The 13,558-nt window shown below is 49.3% G+C and overlaps 1 protein-coding gene across 1 annotated transcript in view; it reads left to right on the top strand.

The window, feature by feature from the left end:
• The first annotated feature begins 372 nt into the window (after positions 1-372).
• SLC13A3 (solute carrier family 13 member 3) overlaps positions 373-13,558 on the top strand; it is a 93,432-nt gene continuing 80,246 nt past the window's right edge. The window contains exon 1 of the mRNA XM_004062304.5: positions 373-522. Within this exon, the coding sequence (XP_004062352.1) occupies positions 412-522 (111 nt within the window). The 5' untranslated portion in view covers positions 373-411. The remainder of the gene's footprint in view (positions 523-13,558) is intronic.

Here is a 13,558-nt window from a genome sequence, read left to right as displayed (position 1 = left end):
GTGAGTAAGTGGCCGTGCCAGGATTTGAACCCGGGTAATAGGAGTACGCGCCTTAATCCTCGCCTTGTCATCCTCAGCCATCTCACAGGCGAGTAAACAGAGGCGAGGAGAGGATAAGCCAGCTGCCCCAGGCCACATTGCTGGGAAGCCAAGAGGCTAAGACCCAAGGCCACACTGCCCTGCGGCTGGGGTCCCGTTTGCTAGTTCTAGTGCCCAACTTTCTCCAACGTTCCCGGGCCTCTTTCACCCGGTCCCAGGGGCGCAGGCACCACCCTTTTCCTCCAGGAGGAGCAGGGAGAGGGCGGGTTCCCCAGCGCAGTCCCCTCCCCGACCCTCCCCCAGGCTTTAAGCCGGCGCCGGGGCCAGGCGGGGCAGTCCCGGGCCGGCCCGTACCGCCGGGCGATCGCGCTGATGGCGGCGCTGGCGGCAGCGGCCAAGAAGGTGTGGAGCGCGCGGCGGCTGCTGGTGCTGCTGTTCACGCCGCTCGCGCTGCTGCCGGTGGTCTTCGCCCTCCCGCCCAAGGTAACGCCTCCTCCGCCTGTGCGCCCCCGGTCAGCCACAGGCGGGATCCTCTTCTCCCAAGCCTCCAAGTCGGGAGACCGCTGAGGTCCCAGTGTAGACAGGCTCCACCAGACCCCCTCGCCTTCCCTCCCTTGCACCTGCCGCGGACCGCTGTGAACGCTCCTAATGCCTCTTCCCTCTTCCCAGCTGCTCCTTAGAGCTTGAGTCCCACCCTGCCTTCTGGATCTCACTTCCATGGGAATAATTTCGTTTCGTTTCAGTGACAGGTTCTCGCCGGTCACCCAGGCTGGAGTGCAGTGGTGTGATCATAGCTCACTGCAGCCTCCAACTCCTGGACTCAAGCGATCCTCCTTCCGCAGCCTCCCTAGTGGCTAGAACTACAGGTGCATGTCCAGCTAATTTTTTTTAAATAGAGATAGGGTCTCACTATGTTGTCCAGGCTGGTCTGGAACTCCTGGACTCAAGCAATTCTCCCACCTTGGTCTCCCATATACTGGGATTACAGACGTGAACCACTGTGCCTAGCAGAATTCTTTCTTTCCTGAGCTCTAATTCTGTGCTTGGTGCTGTATTGCACATTTCACGTGACAGTCACAATGAACACTTACTGGGTGCCAAGCTGTGTGACCTGGTGCAAGTCACTTAACCTCTCTGAACTTCAGTTTACTCATGTGTAAAAATGGGAGAAATGATAGTGCCCACCCATAGGGCAGCGGTGAATATCAATGAGGCAATATATGGAAATCTCTTATACCTAAACCTCATACAGAATAAATGCCCAATAAGCAGTGACTGGTCTTTTTCTGCACCAGGTCCTTACGTGATGAGGACGGTAAGATTCATGAGTGCTTACTACAGGTGAGGATTTGCCTTTTGTGTATCACTTTATTTAATCATTTCAACGCGTCTCAGAGGGGAAAGATTATTTGACCCATTTTCCAGAGGAGAAAACTAAGGCTCAGAGAGAGAAAGTGACTTGCTTAGAGTCACACAGCAAGTGACTATGTCGGTATTCAGTCCCCGGCTTGTCAGAATCCAGAACCCTAGCTGTTTTCAGTCTCCCCAAGGAAGTAACCCCTGTAAGATCAAAGGCCGCAGGTGGAGTTCAGGAGTCATAACTGAAATCAACACTAGTGGGGGCTGGAAGGAGATGGTACCACTGGTCCCTTTTGGGTTCTTCACCTGTGCCCAGCCCAGCCAGGGCATCATGAGAGGGCACTGGGCTTGTAAGATAAGCCTTCTACCTCCAGGAAGTTGCTTCACCATCTCTCAGTGAGATATTAAATGTTCACAAAAATAAAAGTAAAGAGGAGGTATAATTTAGTGGTGCATTACCCAGCACCGATCAGCTGAGACCAGGGAGCTTCTTCTGGAAGAAGGAGCCCTCCTTGGGCACATGGATTAAGAAGGTGACACCAGGTGGTTCCAAGGAGACCCAGGGCTAACACACAGCAAGTTCATTAGTGTGAAATTATCTAAGCTATTAGACTTTCTCGACGTGGAAGAGAAAAACACAATAAATGATGGAAGAAGGATGAGGTCACCTTTGCAAAACTCAGCCCACCCCAGGCCACTTTCTGACCTGTGGATCTTAAGATCTTGGACCAATCTCCTTTCCTCTTTGGGTTTTGCTTCCCTGTAAGTGGAGCGATTACACCGCTAGCTTCTGGGATTGATGTGAGAGGTTGAGTAAGGCTTTGTGAAACATCTCTGGTGGAAGTGTGGGTGGCTGAGCCTTGACTGATTGCTGTCTGCGAGGCCATAGGCAGAGCTCTCCAGCAAGAAGAGATAAAACACAAGGTCTCTATTCTCAGTAGGGGTCCCGACAGCTTCTCTCTGCTCTGTTCTCTAGCAAGAACATGAACCCAGGAGCAGATCCAAGGGTTAAGGGGCCTGGAGCATTTACTATTTGAGGGGGACTCTTGAAGAAAATGAATACAGATTTACAAATACAAGATTCGGTACGAGGCTTGGGAGAGGCTCTGAAGCTTGAGCTTCACAAAGGATCCTCTTCCTATCTGAACTCCAACATGCACAACTGAATGGAAAGCAGGGAGAGATAACAGGGAGAGCCCCTGGGATGTAACTAACCCCTTATGATGTTGCTAAGCCTGATGAAGAAGGTGTTTTATTGAGTGCTTAGCTCTTACCATGTGCTAGGGGCCATGCTAGGAGCTTGTCAGGCTTGTCCCATGTAACGCCCACAACAACCAGAGAGGCAGCTGTTATTTGCATCCCTATTTGACAGGTGAAGAAATGGAAACTCAGCGGGGTTAGGTGACTTGCCTAAGGTTACACAGCTGCTGCAAAGCCAGAATGCAGAGTCTATACTCCTTTATGTGTGTGTGTGTGTGTGTATGTGTGTGTGTGTGTGTGAGAGAGAAAGAGAGAGAGATAGGGTCTTGCTCTGTAACACAGGCTGGAGTGCAGTGGCACGATCTTGGCTCACTGCAACCTCCACCTCCCAGGCTTAAGCCATCCTCCTGCCTCAGCCTCCCAAGTAGCTGGGACTACCAGCTCCTGTCACCACACCCGGCTAATTTTTATATTTTTAGTAGAGACGGGGTTTCACTATGTCACCCAGGCTGGTCTCAAACTCCTAGACTCAAGCGATCCACCAGCCTCGGCTACGCAAAGTGCTGGGATTACAGGCAAGAGTCTGTACTTCTTTCTAACTGCTGTGCCTTACATGCTCTTCTTAGTTATAATTCAATACAAACCACCCCTTTGTTCCCTACAGTTCCCTTGTGGGGACCCTTTATATGGCTCTAGATGTCACTGCCTCTTTAAGTGGTTGATGAACCAGGGCCTCCTCCCAGGAGGCAGGTCTGGCTCTTTGGAGGACCTTCACCTCCCTCAAAATCTCTGTTGGCATACCTGAAGCCTCCTCTCCCATATAACAATATTTATATGATTATCATTATTAGATTCTCTGACATTAAGAACAGACGTGTTTCTCAATTTCATATACAATGCGAATAAGAAGTATCCTTAGAAAACATCATCATCTTTATTGATCCGGGACACACATTTAATCCATTTCCCATTTAGAAAAAAAAAAAGTGCAGCTCACTGCCAGTGCAGTATTCTCGGTGCAAAACGGGACATGGGTTAAAGCAAGCACAGTAGGTTTGTTATGCACATGGAGCTTCAAGACAATTCTGGTCATCTTCACCAGTCACTCCCTGTGAGAGCCTCCCCAAACAGAGGCTGGTGGACTAACTTCAAAACATGCTTGCTGGGCAATTCAAGACAGGCATCCTCAGCGTCCACTCCAACATCAGATTGTCACTTCTCAGCCTCTTCCACATGGATATTCTGGCGCCATGAATGCAGGTTGTATTGTATACATGGATCACTAACAACTTGCGAAACTGCAGATATCACATCAGGAAAGAAGTTGGAGATGTTCAGTTATTTGTCATTTACCAGGCAGTGTGGAGTAGGAGACAACCCCTCTTTGGGGCCTGGGTTTCCAGCTTGATGACATCTCCTATCCACTGCTGCTTTGCTGTTCTAGGAGTCTGTGTGTCGAGAGGGTTGGTTTTCATGCACCTGTTCCTGGTGACTGGTGAGCTTGTCTTCGGGGAGGCTGGAGTCAATCTGCAGAGCAGAGCTGGAAGGAACAATTCTTACATTATGTCCTCTGGCTCAGAAATGCTGTCAGCAGGGATGAAAAGGAGTGGGATGAGCTCTGGAATGCATGGCTGCCGCTTCCAGCACCACTGGGGATCCTAGCTCTTGCTATGAAGAGGGCTGGGGGCTCAGGAAGTTGGGATGCTACCCCAGGGACTACGTCGTTTTCCAAGAATGGCCATCCTGCAAGTTAGAGGTTTGGGGAGTGATCTTAGCTAGTGGGCACAGATGGGACTCTTATTAATAAAACAGGCTTGCAAATAAGCTCCAGCCCCACTTGTTTGCAGAGAAGCCTTACCCCCTTTCCTGCCTTATGCCCCCTGAGAGCAAATTAAATGATACTGACCACCTGTCCAAGAGGAGTTCTTAACACTGGGGACTCACAGATGACTCTAAAGATGCTCTGAGAAGGAAGAGTTTGGGGAGGCTCTCGGCAAGGCTGCTACAGAGTGTTGTGCAAGCTGTGCACTGCACAAGGTGCTTGAGGAGGCAAGTAAGGCTGAACCAGCCTGCATTCCACATGCCAAGCTGTGCACCCTGGTGCACAGCTGGATCCACCTGAGGAAGGGCCTTTTATTCTAATTTGCACAAAGGTGTCACAGTGGCCAACAGCAGACTTACTCTGGGGTAGAGATCTTTGGGGGGGGTGGTAGTACACCTGTAAGGTCAGAGGCCCCCTTTCTTGCATTTGCCTAATTTGTGGGCAGGTAGATGACCAGGAAGATGGTCCTTTCATTCCCAGTTTTGAGGCTTTGGAATCAGAACTGCATTCGCATTCCACATACTTGCTGGGCAAGTCATTTTCTATTTCTGGCCTTGGTTTCTTCATTTATAACACAGCCATAATATTATATTCTTTCCCAGTTATTTTCTGGCCACAGTGAGTTAATACATTGTGCCTGTACTATAAATTCTTAGTTTTTATTTCATGCTGAAAATATGTTTTAGTTCTCCTATTTTGCAGATGATGAAACTGAGGCTCAGAGAAGTTAAATGATGGAGAGAACATGGGCTTTAGAGTTGAGAAAACCTGGATTTGTGTCTGGCTCTGAAGAGGGGAGCCTGGGCTGGAGACCTTGAATTTCTGAGCCTGAGTCTCATTTGTGAAGTGAGGAGGACTCACACCCTCTCATTCTGTTACGAGAATTAGGGGAAGATACAGGAGGTGTCCAGAGTAGTGCTCAGCGTATAGTGGGAGTTTATAATTAGAGCAGTAGCCACAGATTTTCTCATATTTACAAAATGCTGTTTTACATGCATCTCAAATTTCAGCTCATTTACTCTTCACATCAGATGTAGGAAGTTCAAACAATAATTATCCCCATTTTTAGAGATGAGGAAAGTGAGGCACAGACAGATTAAATTCCGAGGTCACACAGCTACTAAACACTACTTCTTCGGTCACTCCTCCTCCTTCTCTCTTAGTCCTGGATTTTGGAAGTGAGAGTGGCCAGGAAGTGAGAGAGGCCCTTGAGTTTTCCCCAACAGAGGTTTTCCAGAAAAAAACTGCAAGTCCAGCTCTGCGGATTGAGCACCTTCTCTGGCCAGACACTGCCTGCTGATTTTACCTTCTATCATCTCATTTGAGCCTCAGGGAGCTCAGACAGGGAGTTTTCCCCCATGCACCCCAGAATGGAGTGAATCTGGTTTGGTTTCCATCATCCAAATACCACTCACATCATTTTTGCCAGAGTCCCTTACCACTCAATATTATTTACTTAATTACATTCCTGTTATTCTTTTTACATTAATGTCTTACTGCCCTCTCCTTTTAAAAAAACTTAAATGCAATGACTTTAAAAGGAGATTTTATGTGGGTATCATGTATGGAAAACCAGGATCATCACTGATGATTAGGAGAAGAAAACTAGCAATAGATAGGTAAATATTTAATGCTGATTAATACTGGGTACATACTGCCTGGTTGAAGCTATGGGCCTGCGGTCTGCCCTCTCTTTGTTGCAAGGGGAGGGATATCATCAAGTGAGGCGTTAAAGACAAACTAGTACCAAACTGAGACTTTGTTTTGGAAATAATGAGAAGGAAAGAAGGATTAGAAGGGAGGTAACCTCATTGTTCCACCCAAAGTCTTCTGGAGTTGGCTTTTTATGCTTCAAGAAATACTGGACCCATAGCCTGGAAGCGTGTCTTGTCTGGGGATGCTGAGGTTGACTGATAGCCCCAGCTCCTCAATTTCCTCATCTGTACATGGATGGCCTTCTTGCCACCATGAAGCTTGGTGAACTGTTAAGTAAAGGAAATCTCGGGCATGTGGCTGGCTGAATAGTGACCCACCAAAGGTGCCGGTGTCCTAATCCCCTGAACCAGTGAATGTTACTTTCTATGGAAAAAAGGGACTTTGCAGGTGTGATTAGGTAAAGGATCTTGAAACAGGGAGATTATTGTGCAGTATCCAAGTGGACCTGATGTAATCCACAGGCGGCTTTCTGAGAGGCAGGCAGGAGAAGCTGAAATCGGAAGGTAATAGGATGATGGAAGCAGAGGGAGAAAAAGCAATGTGATGTGGGGCTGTGAGCTGAGGAATGCAGGTGGCCTCCAGAAGCTGGAACAGGCAAGGCATAGATTCTCTCTCCTGGAGCTTCCAGGAGGAACCAGCCTGGCCAACACCTTGACTTTAGCCTAGTGAAAATGATTTCAGAATTCTGGCCTCCAAAACTCTAAAAGAATACATTTGTGTTTCTTAAGCCACTCCATTTGGGGTCATTTGTTACAGCAGCAAGAAAAGATGAATACATGGCAAAACCACCCCACCAGACTGGTTCTCCCAGGAGCAGCTGGGAAGTTTAGCCCCATGTCTCCCTCTGAATGTTGATGCATTAGTTGTCCATAATTCCCAGATGGGTCCCATCATGTGGGCCCCGTGTTCCTGGGATGCAAACCCTGGTGTTCAGGAGAGAGCCTGGCTTGGTCAAAAAGGTTCCAGGCTTTGGATTCATTTGGATACGAATTCCTCTCTAGCCTCTGCCCTGATGAGCAGTGTGATGCAGGAAGAGTGTCTTCACCTCTCTGAACCCAGTTCCCCAGCTGAAAAATGGAAATGTCCACAGTCCTTTCTTCACAGGATTTTACAATGAATAAATAAGTTCATACATGCAAAATGTGTGTCTCAGAGGACATGTAAATTTTATTTTATTTTTTGGCAACTTAACCTTTACACATGCTTTTCTGGTTGGGATCTTTGAAATTGATTTGGAAAAAAAAATGGGAGATGCTGGTAGCATTTGGTGCAAAGGACTATGTTGAAATGGTCAGTCCTGTGCCTTAGTTTTCTCATCTGGAGATTGGGTCTAATCATAGTTCAACCTCATACTGTTGTGGGGAGGAAATGGGTTCATATGTTTGAGGTACTTACTGGAGTGCTGGCTTATAGTTGGCACTCAGTAACTGTCAGCTATTAATATTACAGTTGCCATCGTAACATTTCAGAACTGGTGCTCATTCTAGTTTAACCCCCACAAAAAGGAAACTGAGGCCCAGAAAAGGAAGTGAATTTTCCAAAGACTTCAGTGAGGGGCAGGGCGGAGATGAGCACTTCCATCCCCCTCTCCAGGGAGTACCCTGTCTCAGGCATCGGTCATCAATGTTTTTATTTTAATTAATTAATTATTTTTGAGACAGGGTCTTTCTCTGTTGCCCAGGCTGGTGTGCAGTGGCATGATCCCGGCTCACTACAACTTCTGCCTCCTGGGCTCAAGTGATCCTCTCACATCAGTCTCCCAAGTGGCTGGGACTACAAGCACACGTCACCACGCCTGGCTAATTTTTGTATTTTTTGTAGAGATGGAGTCATGCCACTCAACTGGTCTCAAACTCCTGGGCTCAAGCTATCCGCCCCTCTCAGCCTCCTAAAATTCTGGGATTACAGGCACGAGCAACTGTATCTGGCCTCATCAATGTTTTATGCTAAAGACATTTCATTTAATCTCTTGACAGCTAACTTCTAGATGACAGGTGAGGGGGGTCAGAGGTCAAGTTCGCTTATTTCTATTCAGATCATAGCTAGCTCTCAACAAAGGTTAAGGACAGCTCATGTTTACTGTATGTTTATTAGGAGTTCTGGTCCCCGTTTCCTTGCTGATCCATCTTCCAACCCCACTCCACCTCTCATGCCCTCTGCTGCCACCGCTCTGGCTTTCTTACTGCTCCTTAAATATCCCAAGCTTGCTCTCATCCCAGGACCTTTGCACTTGCAGCTCCCTCGTTCTGAACCTCTGTTCTCCCAGATGTCCGCAAGTCTTGCTCCTTCCCTTCATTGATCTCCGTTCAGATCTTACCTCCGAAAGGCTGTCCCTGCCCCTATCTTTAGAACCTATCTAAAATAGAAAATGAAAAATCCTTTACACTCCATTCTGCCTTATTTTTCTTCATGGTCTTTATCACTACCTGGCAACGTATTATGTTTTAATTATGTATCTGCTGGTGCATTATCTATATTAACCCCCTTCCCCCCTCCCCACCCATGGGGTATAAGCTCACAAGGGCAGAGATATTTTTTTTTTGTCCTGCTCACCATTGTATCTTTGGAGCCAGCCCCGTGCCTGGCACATAGTAGGTGCTCATAAGTATGTGTCGAATAAGTGAAAGAAAGAATGCCAGTTGTGTGCTAAGTTCTTGGCATGCATTTTCTCATTAATCCTCATCACGACCCCAAGAAGGAGCTACTACGATTCTCTCCATTTGCCCAATGAAGAGCCCACGTGCAGACAGGAGGAGACCCCTGCCCACATTAGGCTGGCAGATGGCGGCAGATGGTTGACTTCCAAACTCCTGCTGTCACCTATCTCCCCTGGCCCTTTGCCTCCTGCAGAAAGTTGCTGACCCTGGACACTCCGGGAATAATCAGAGGCTAATTCGAGAGCCAGGTTGGCAATCCAGGGACAGGGACAGGCTGTGACTCACCGTAAAGCTCTGGGGTCAGGCTGACAAGCTGGGAAGGCTTCTTGTCTCTGGCTGGCTTTGCGCTTGGACTGGACGTGGTAAGATGAAGAGAGGAAGGAAGTGTACTCCTGGGGAATGGGAAGCGCAAGAGGCAAGGAGCAGGAAGAGTCCTGAGCAGGGGGAGAGGGCAAGGAGTCATCTTCCCAACTCTAGATGCAGACTTCCAGTGCACAGCGACCCAGGAGGGCAGAAACTGGCAAAAACAACCATAGACGGAGCACCTACTAAGGGCCAGGTGTTATGCTGGGTACTTCACATGCATTGCAGCCAATGCTTAGAACATCCAGACAAGGGAGGCCTGTGAGGAGGCACCAAGGGTCAGCACAGTGCAGTGTTGTAGCCCAAGGTCCCCAGCTGGTGAGTAGAATTTAAAATGACACCCACGCTCACAGCTGTGGCCCCAGGGCCCTGTGTCATCCAGCTCCTGCCCACCTGTCCCCTTGTGTCTGTTTTAATGGTAATGGAATTTGTTTTATTTGGGTATGATAAACACACAGACACAGAAATCAGCATTATCAAAGAAGTTTTTATACTCAGATGGCCCTAGAAGCGGGAGGCATACCATGCCACACAGGGCCACACAGGGGAGCAGGAGGGTCCGTCGGGAGGCAAGGGAATAAGAGGAAACGTGGGCATGAGACTTTACTGTGGGCAATATGTTCGGGCAAGGCAGGGTGTGCAGGTTTAGGATTGGCTAGTTAGTTTGAATCATTTCAGTGGTTCTGGGGGCATAGGGGCTTCCCCTAGTTGTCTTGTACCTGGCTCTGGGGTGATTAGGGCAGGTGGATTCATGTGAGATCCCTCAAAAAGAGGTGGTAGGGAGTATGGAGTCTCGATTGGTTGTTTCACATATGAAGGAATGCTTGCAGGCTAGTAGTTTATTCTTTCTAGGAATTTGCTAGCCCTGGGAAGGGGCAGTCCCTCCAGGATCTCAGAGCCTCAAATACAGAAATTAGAAAACCTGATTTTACAACTTCCCATGCCCTTGTCTTTTCTCACTGTGCCCCAGCCTCACGTGCCTTCTTTTGGTTCTTCAAAGCTGCCAAGCTTGCTCCTGCCTCAGGCCCTTTGCACTAGCTTCCCTGGACCATTCTTGCCCCAGATCTTCCACAGCTGGTGCTTCTGGTCATTTAGGTCTTGGCTCCAGTGGTACCTCCTCCTAGAAGTCCTCCTTGATTACTGCTTCTCAAGCACACCTGCCCTCTTCATCCCACAAATCACTCTCTAAAACAGCCTTCTGTTTTATTCCTTCATGGCATTCATCCTGATCTGAAATGATCATTTCTTTGTCTAGTGTCTGCCTCTCCCCCTTGGCTGTGAGTGACCTAAGAGCAGGTTTATGCTTATGGTGTGCTCTATGGCAGCCCTGTACCCAGAGTAGTGCCTGACACATAGTAGGTGCTCAGTGAAAAAGTATTCATTCCATGAATTTGGATTTGAACACAAGTTCTGATTTCAGAACCTGTACAGGGTCTAAAACCCCAGACTGCTTCCCGGTTTGCGTAACGTTTGAGCAGGAATCAGGGTTTCCAGCCCTTTCTATTCTGAGCTGGGAAGACTGAGGCCCAGAAGGGGACTGGAGAGACTTTGCTAACCTCTCCCAGCCTAGTGGACCCAGATCCCTCATCTGTGCCCCTCCATGCTCTCCCTACCCGGTTTGACCCATTGCCCCATCCCTCAAGTGGGCACATAGACCCGCTGACCCCAGAACAATTCCTCTGAGGTCCAGCCAACTTTCCACTTTCCCGGAGCTCCTGCCAGTTGTGTAAACAGGCTGGCGTGACTTCCAGTGATGCAGCAGGGAGCAAGATCGTGTTTCCTGACCCAACTCAACAGGACAGTGCTCTCTGGACTGATGAGCAGAATTCTCTGACACCGCCAGACCTTGAAGACACGAAGTCAGCACCCTAGCTAGGGGCAGACCTGGCCCGGGCCTGGAACAAGTCAGACACGTGTGTCCAAACTGCTTTTTTCAGCTGAGATGCACTGGGGACTTGGGAAGAGCCACACGAGGTCACACCACTTCCCGGCAAGTGATTTCCCTCCCCTGAGCCTCAATTTATTCATCTGCAAAGTGGGCATAATGATACTCACCTGCTGGGAAGGCTCAAAGGTGCTGACACGCAGTAGGTGCTTAATAAAGGATTGCTGCTGTTGCTATTATCTGCAGAGAGTCCAGGCTCTCTGCTCTTTCTGTTTGTCCTTGAAATTCACATGAAGAGGGACAGCCATGGGAAGGTGCCTGGGGTGCTGGTAGGAGCACCCATAGGCAGAACACAACAGTGAGCCCCAGCTAGAAAAAGACATTGGAGCAGGGCCGGGGAGGCCAGCAAGCCCCTGCCCTGCTGGTCAACCTGGTGAAGTCCCTTCCCCACCCTTTTAGCTCTACTCTCCTGCGGGACCTTACCAGCCCTCTGCGCAGAGAGAGGACTTTGATTTCCACTGTACTCAGATCCCCTACAAGAAAGTGCCGACACCTGGGAGGCTGTAGGAAGTGACCTCAGCTTTGTTGATGTCCTGGGCCACATCACATGCCTTATTCTTGCACTCTCCTCTGTCCCCCGAGGAGACTTCAAAAGAGCCACAGCCAGCACCTCTAGCATCTACTAAGTGCCAGGCATGGTTCTAAGCACTCATGATATGCTTGTGAGCTTTTTTATGTTCACTGTGGCTCTGTGGGCTGGTGTGTTATTACCCACATTTGCAGATGAAGAAACTGAGGCACTGAGTGGTTCCCTCACTTGCCCAAGCTCCCACAGCTGGGAAGTGGCCGAGGTAAGATTCAAACCTCACCATTCTGGCTCCAGGGTCTGTGTTCTCAGCCATGCAGTATGACCCAGAGGCGATGGACCCATTTTACAGATGAGGAAGTTGAGGCTCAGAGAGATTAAGCCATTTGCCCAGCATCTCATAGCCATTGACAAAATAGTGGGGTTGGCACTTGAGCCTAGATCTGCCTCGTTGAAAACCCACACTCTTTTGTGGTTCAGTGGAGGCCATCAGGGAAGGGAGCGATTGTGCTGGATGGGGAAGGTGGGACATCAAGACAGGCTTCCCAGAGGACAGTGATGTCATCCAGACACTGGAGTGGGAGTTTGGAAATCTCAGGGGGCTTTCTGAAGATTGGAGTTTATGGAGACAAGAACTAACACAAGTGATCGGGCAGTTGGGGGAGGAGCTTGGGTTCGGCTGCTTGGTTCCAACTCTGGTTTTTTTTTTTGTTTTTTTGTTTTTTTTTCTGAGACAGAGTCTCACTCTGTTGCCCAGGCTGGAGTGCAGTGGCACGATCTCAGCTCACTGCAACCTCCGCCTCCCAGGTTTAAGCAATTCTGCCTCAGCCTCCCGAGTAGCTGGGATTACAGGCACCTGCCACCACGCCAGGCTAATTTTTGTATTTTTAGTAGAAACGGGGTTTCACCATGTTGGCCAGTCTGGTCTCGAACTCTTGACCTCAGGTGATCTGCCCCTCACCCCCACCCCCCTGCCCTTAACCTCCCAAAGTGCTAGGATTACAGGCGTGAGCCACCATGCCTGGCCCCAGTCCTGGCTTTTTGACCAACTGTGTGACCTTGGGCCAGTTACTTAACCTCTTCGTGCTTCAGTTTCTTCATCTGTGAAATGGGTATGATAATAATAGACGATGCTTGTAGAGAGCTAAAAAAACGTTGGCTACCTTCAGGGACAAAGCACCTACTGTGTCTCAGGCCTTAGAGGATATGCTTTAAATCAGTGAGTCTTCCAGCAAATTTGCTCCCAGGAGACATGTGGCAATGTCTGGAGGCAATTTTGATTCTCACAGTGGGAGTAGGGTGCTACTGGCATCTGATGGGTAGAGGCCAGGGATGCTGCTAAACACCCTCCCATGCACAGGACAGCCCCCCACAGAGAATCCTCAGGCCCCAAATGTTCGCGGTGCCAAGGCTGAGAACTGCTGCCCCAAATGCATTAGTTCCTTTGATCTCTCTGACACGTGGAGGCAGGCATGGTCCAGAGTCCCATTTTGCTGATGAGGAAACTGAGGCCTAAAGAGAGGCATGCTAGCCTGTGAGCACACAGCCTGGAGGCAGAGGGCCTGGCAGGAAGGAGAGGATTTGGAAATGCAGGGCATTCCAGGCACGAGAAAGGCACTCCTGCCCTCAGGGCCTCTCAGAGGCCAGCTCCAGGCTTCACTGGACGGAGCTGACGGCCCCTCTGTCCACAGCAGTCAGGACAGCCGCCTTTCCCTTGCTAGGGAAATAACAAAAGAGGCCCTTGTTCGCCGCTGCCCACGGCCCCGCTTCTGCCCTGGGTTTTACCATGCCTCCTGCACCTTTCTCTCTTGACAAGCTGAAAGTGCTGGCTCTGGGGGCCTAGGGGTGAGGGGCAGAGCAAAGGAACATTCTTCCAGCTCCTTTTATTAACCAGTCCCTGCCCCAGCCTGTGGCCCTGCTCAGAATTCTCT

This window comes from Gorilla gorilla, chromosome 21 (genome assembly GCF_029281585.2).
Source record: "Gorilla gorilla gorilla isolate KB3781 chromosome 21, NHGRI_mGorGor1-v2.1_pri, whole genome shotgun sequence".
NCBI classification, from domain to species: domain Eukaryota; kingdom Metazoa; phylum Chordata; class Mammalia; order Primates; family Hominidae; genus Gorilla; species Gorilla gorilla.
This window is presented reverse-complemented; position numbering and strand designations above follow the sequence as displayed.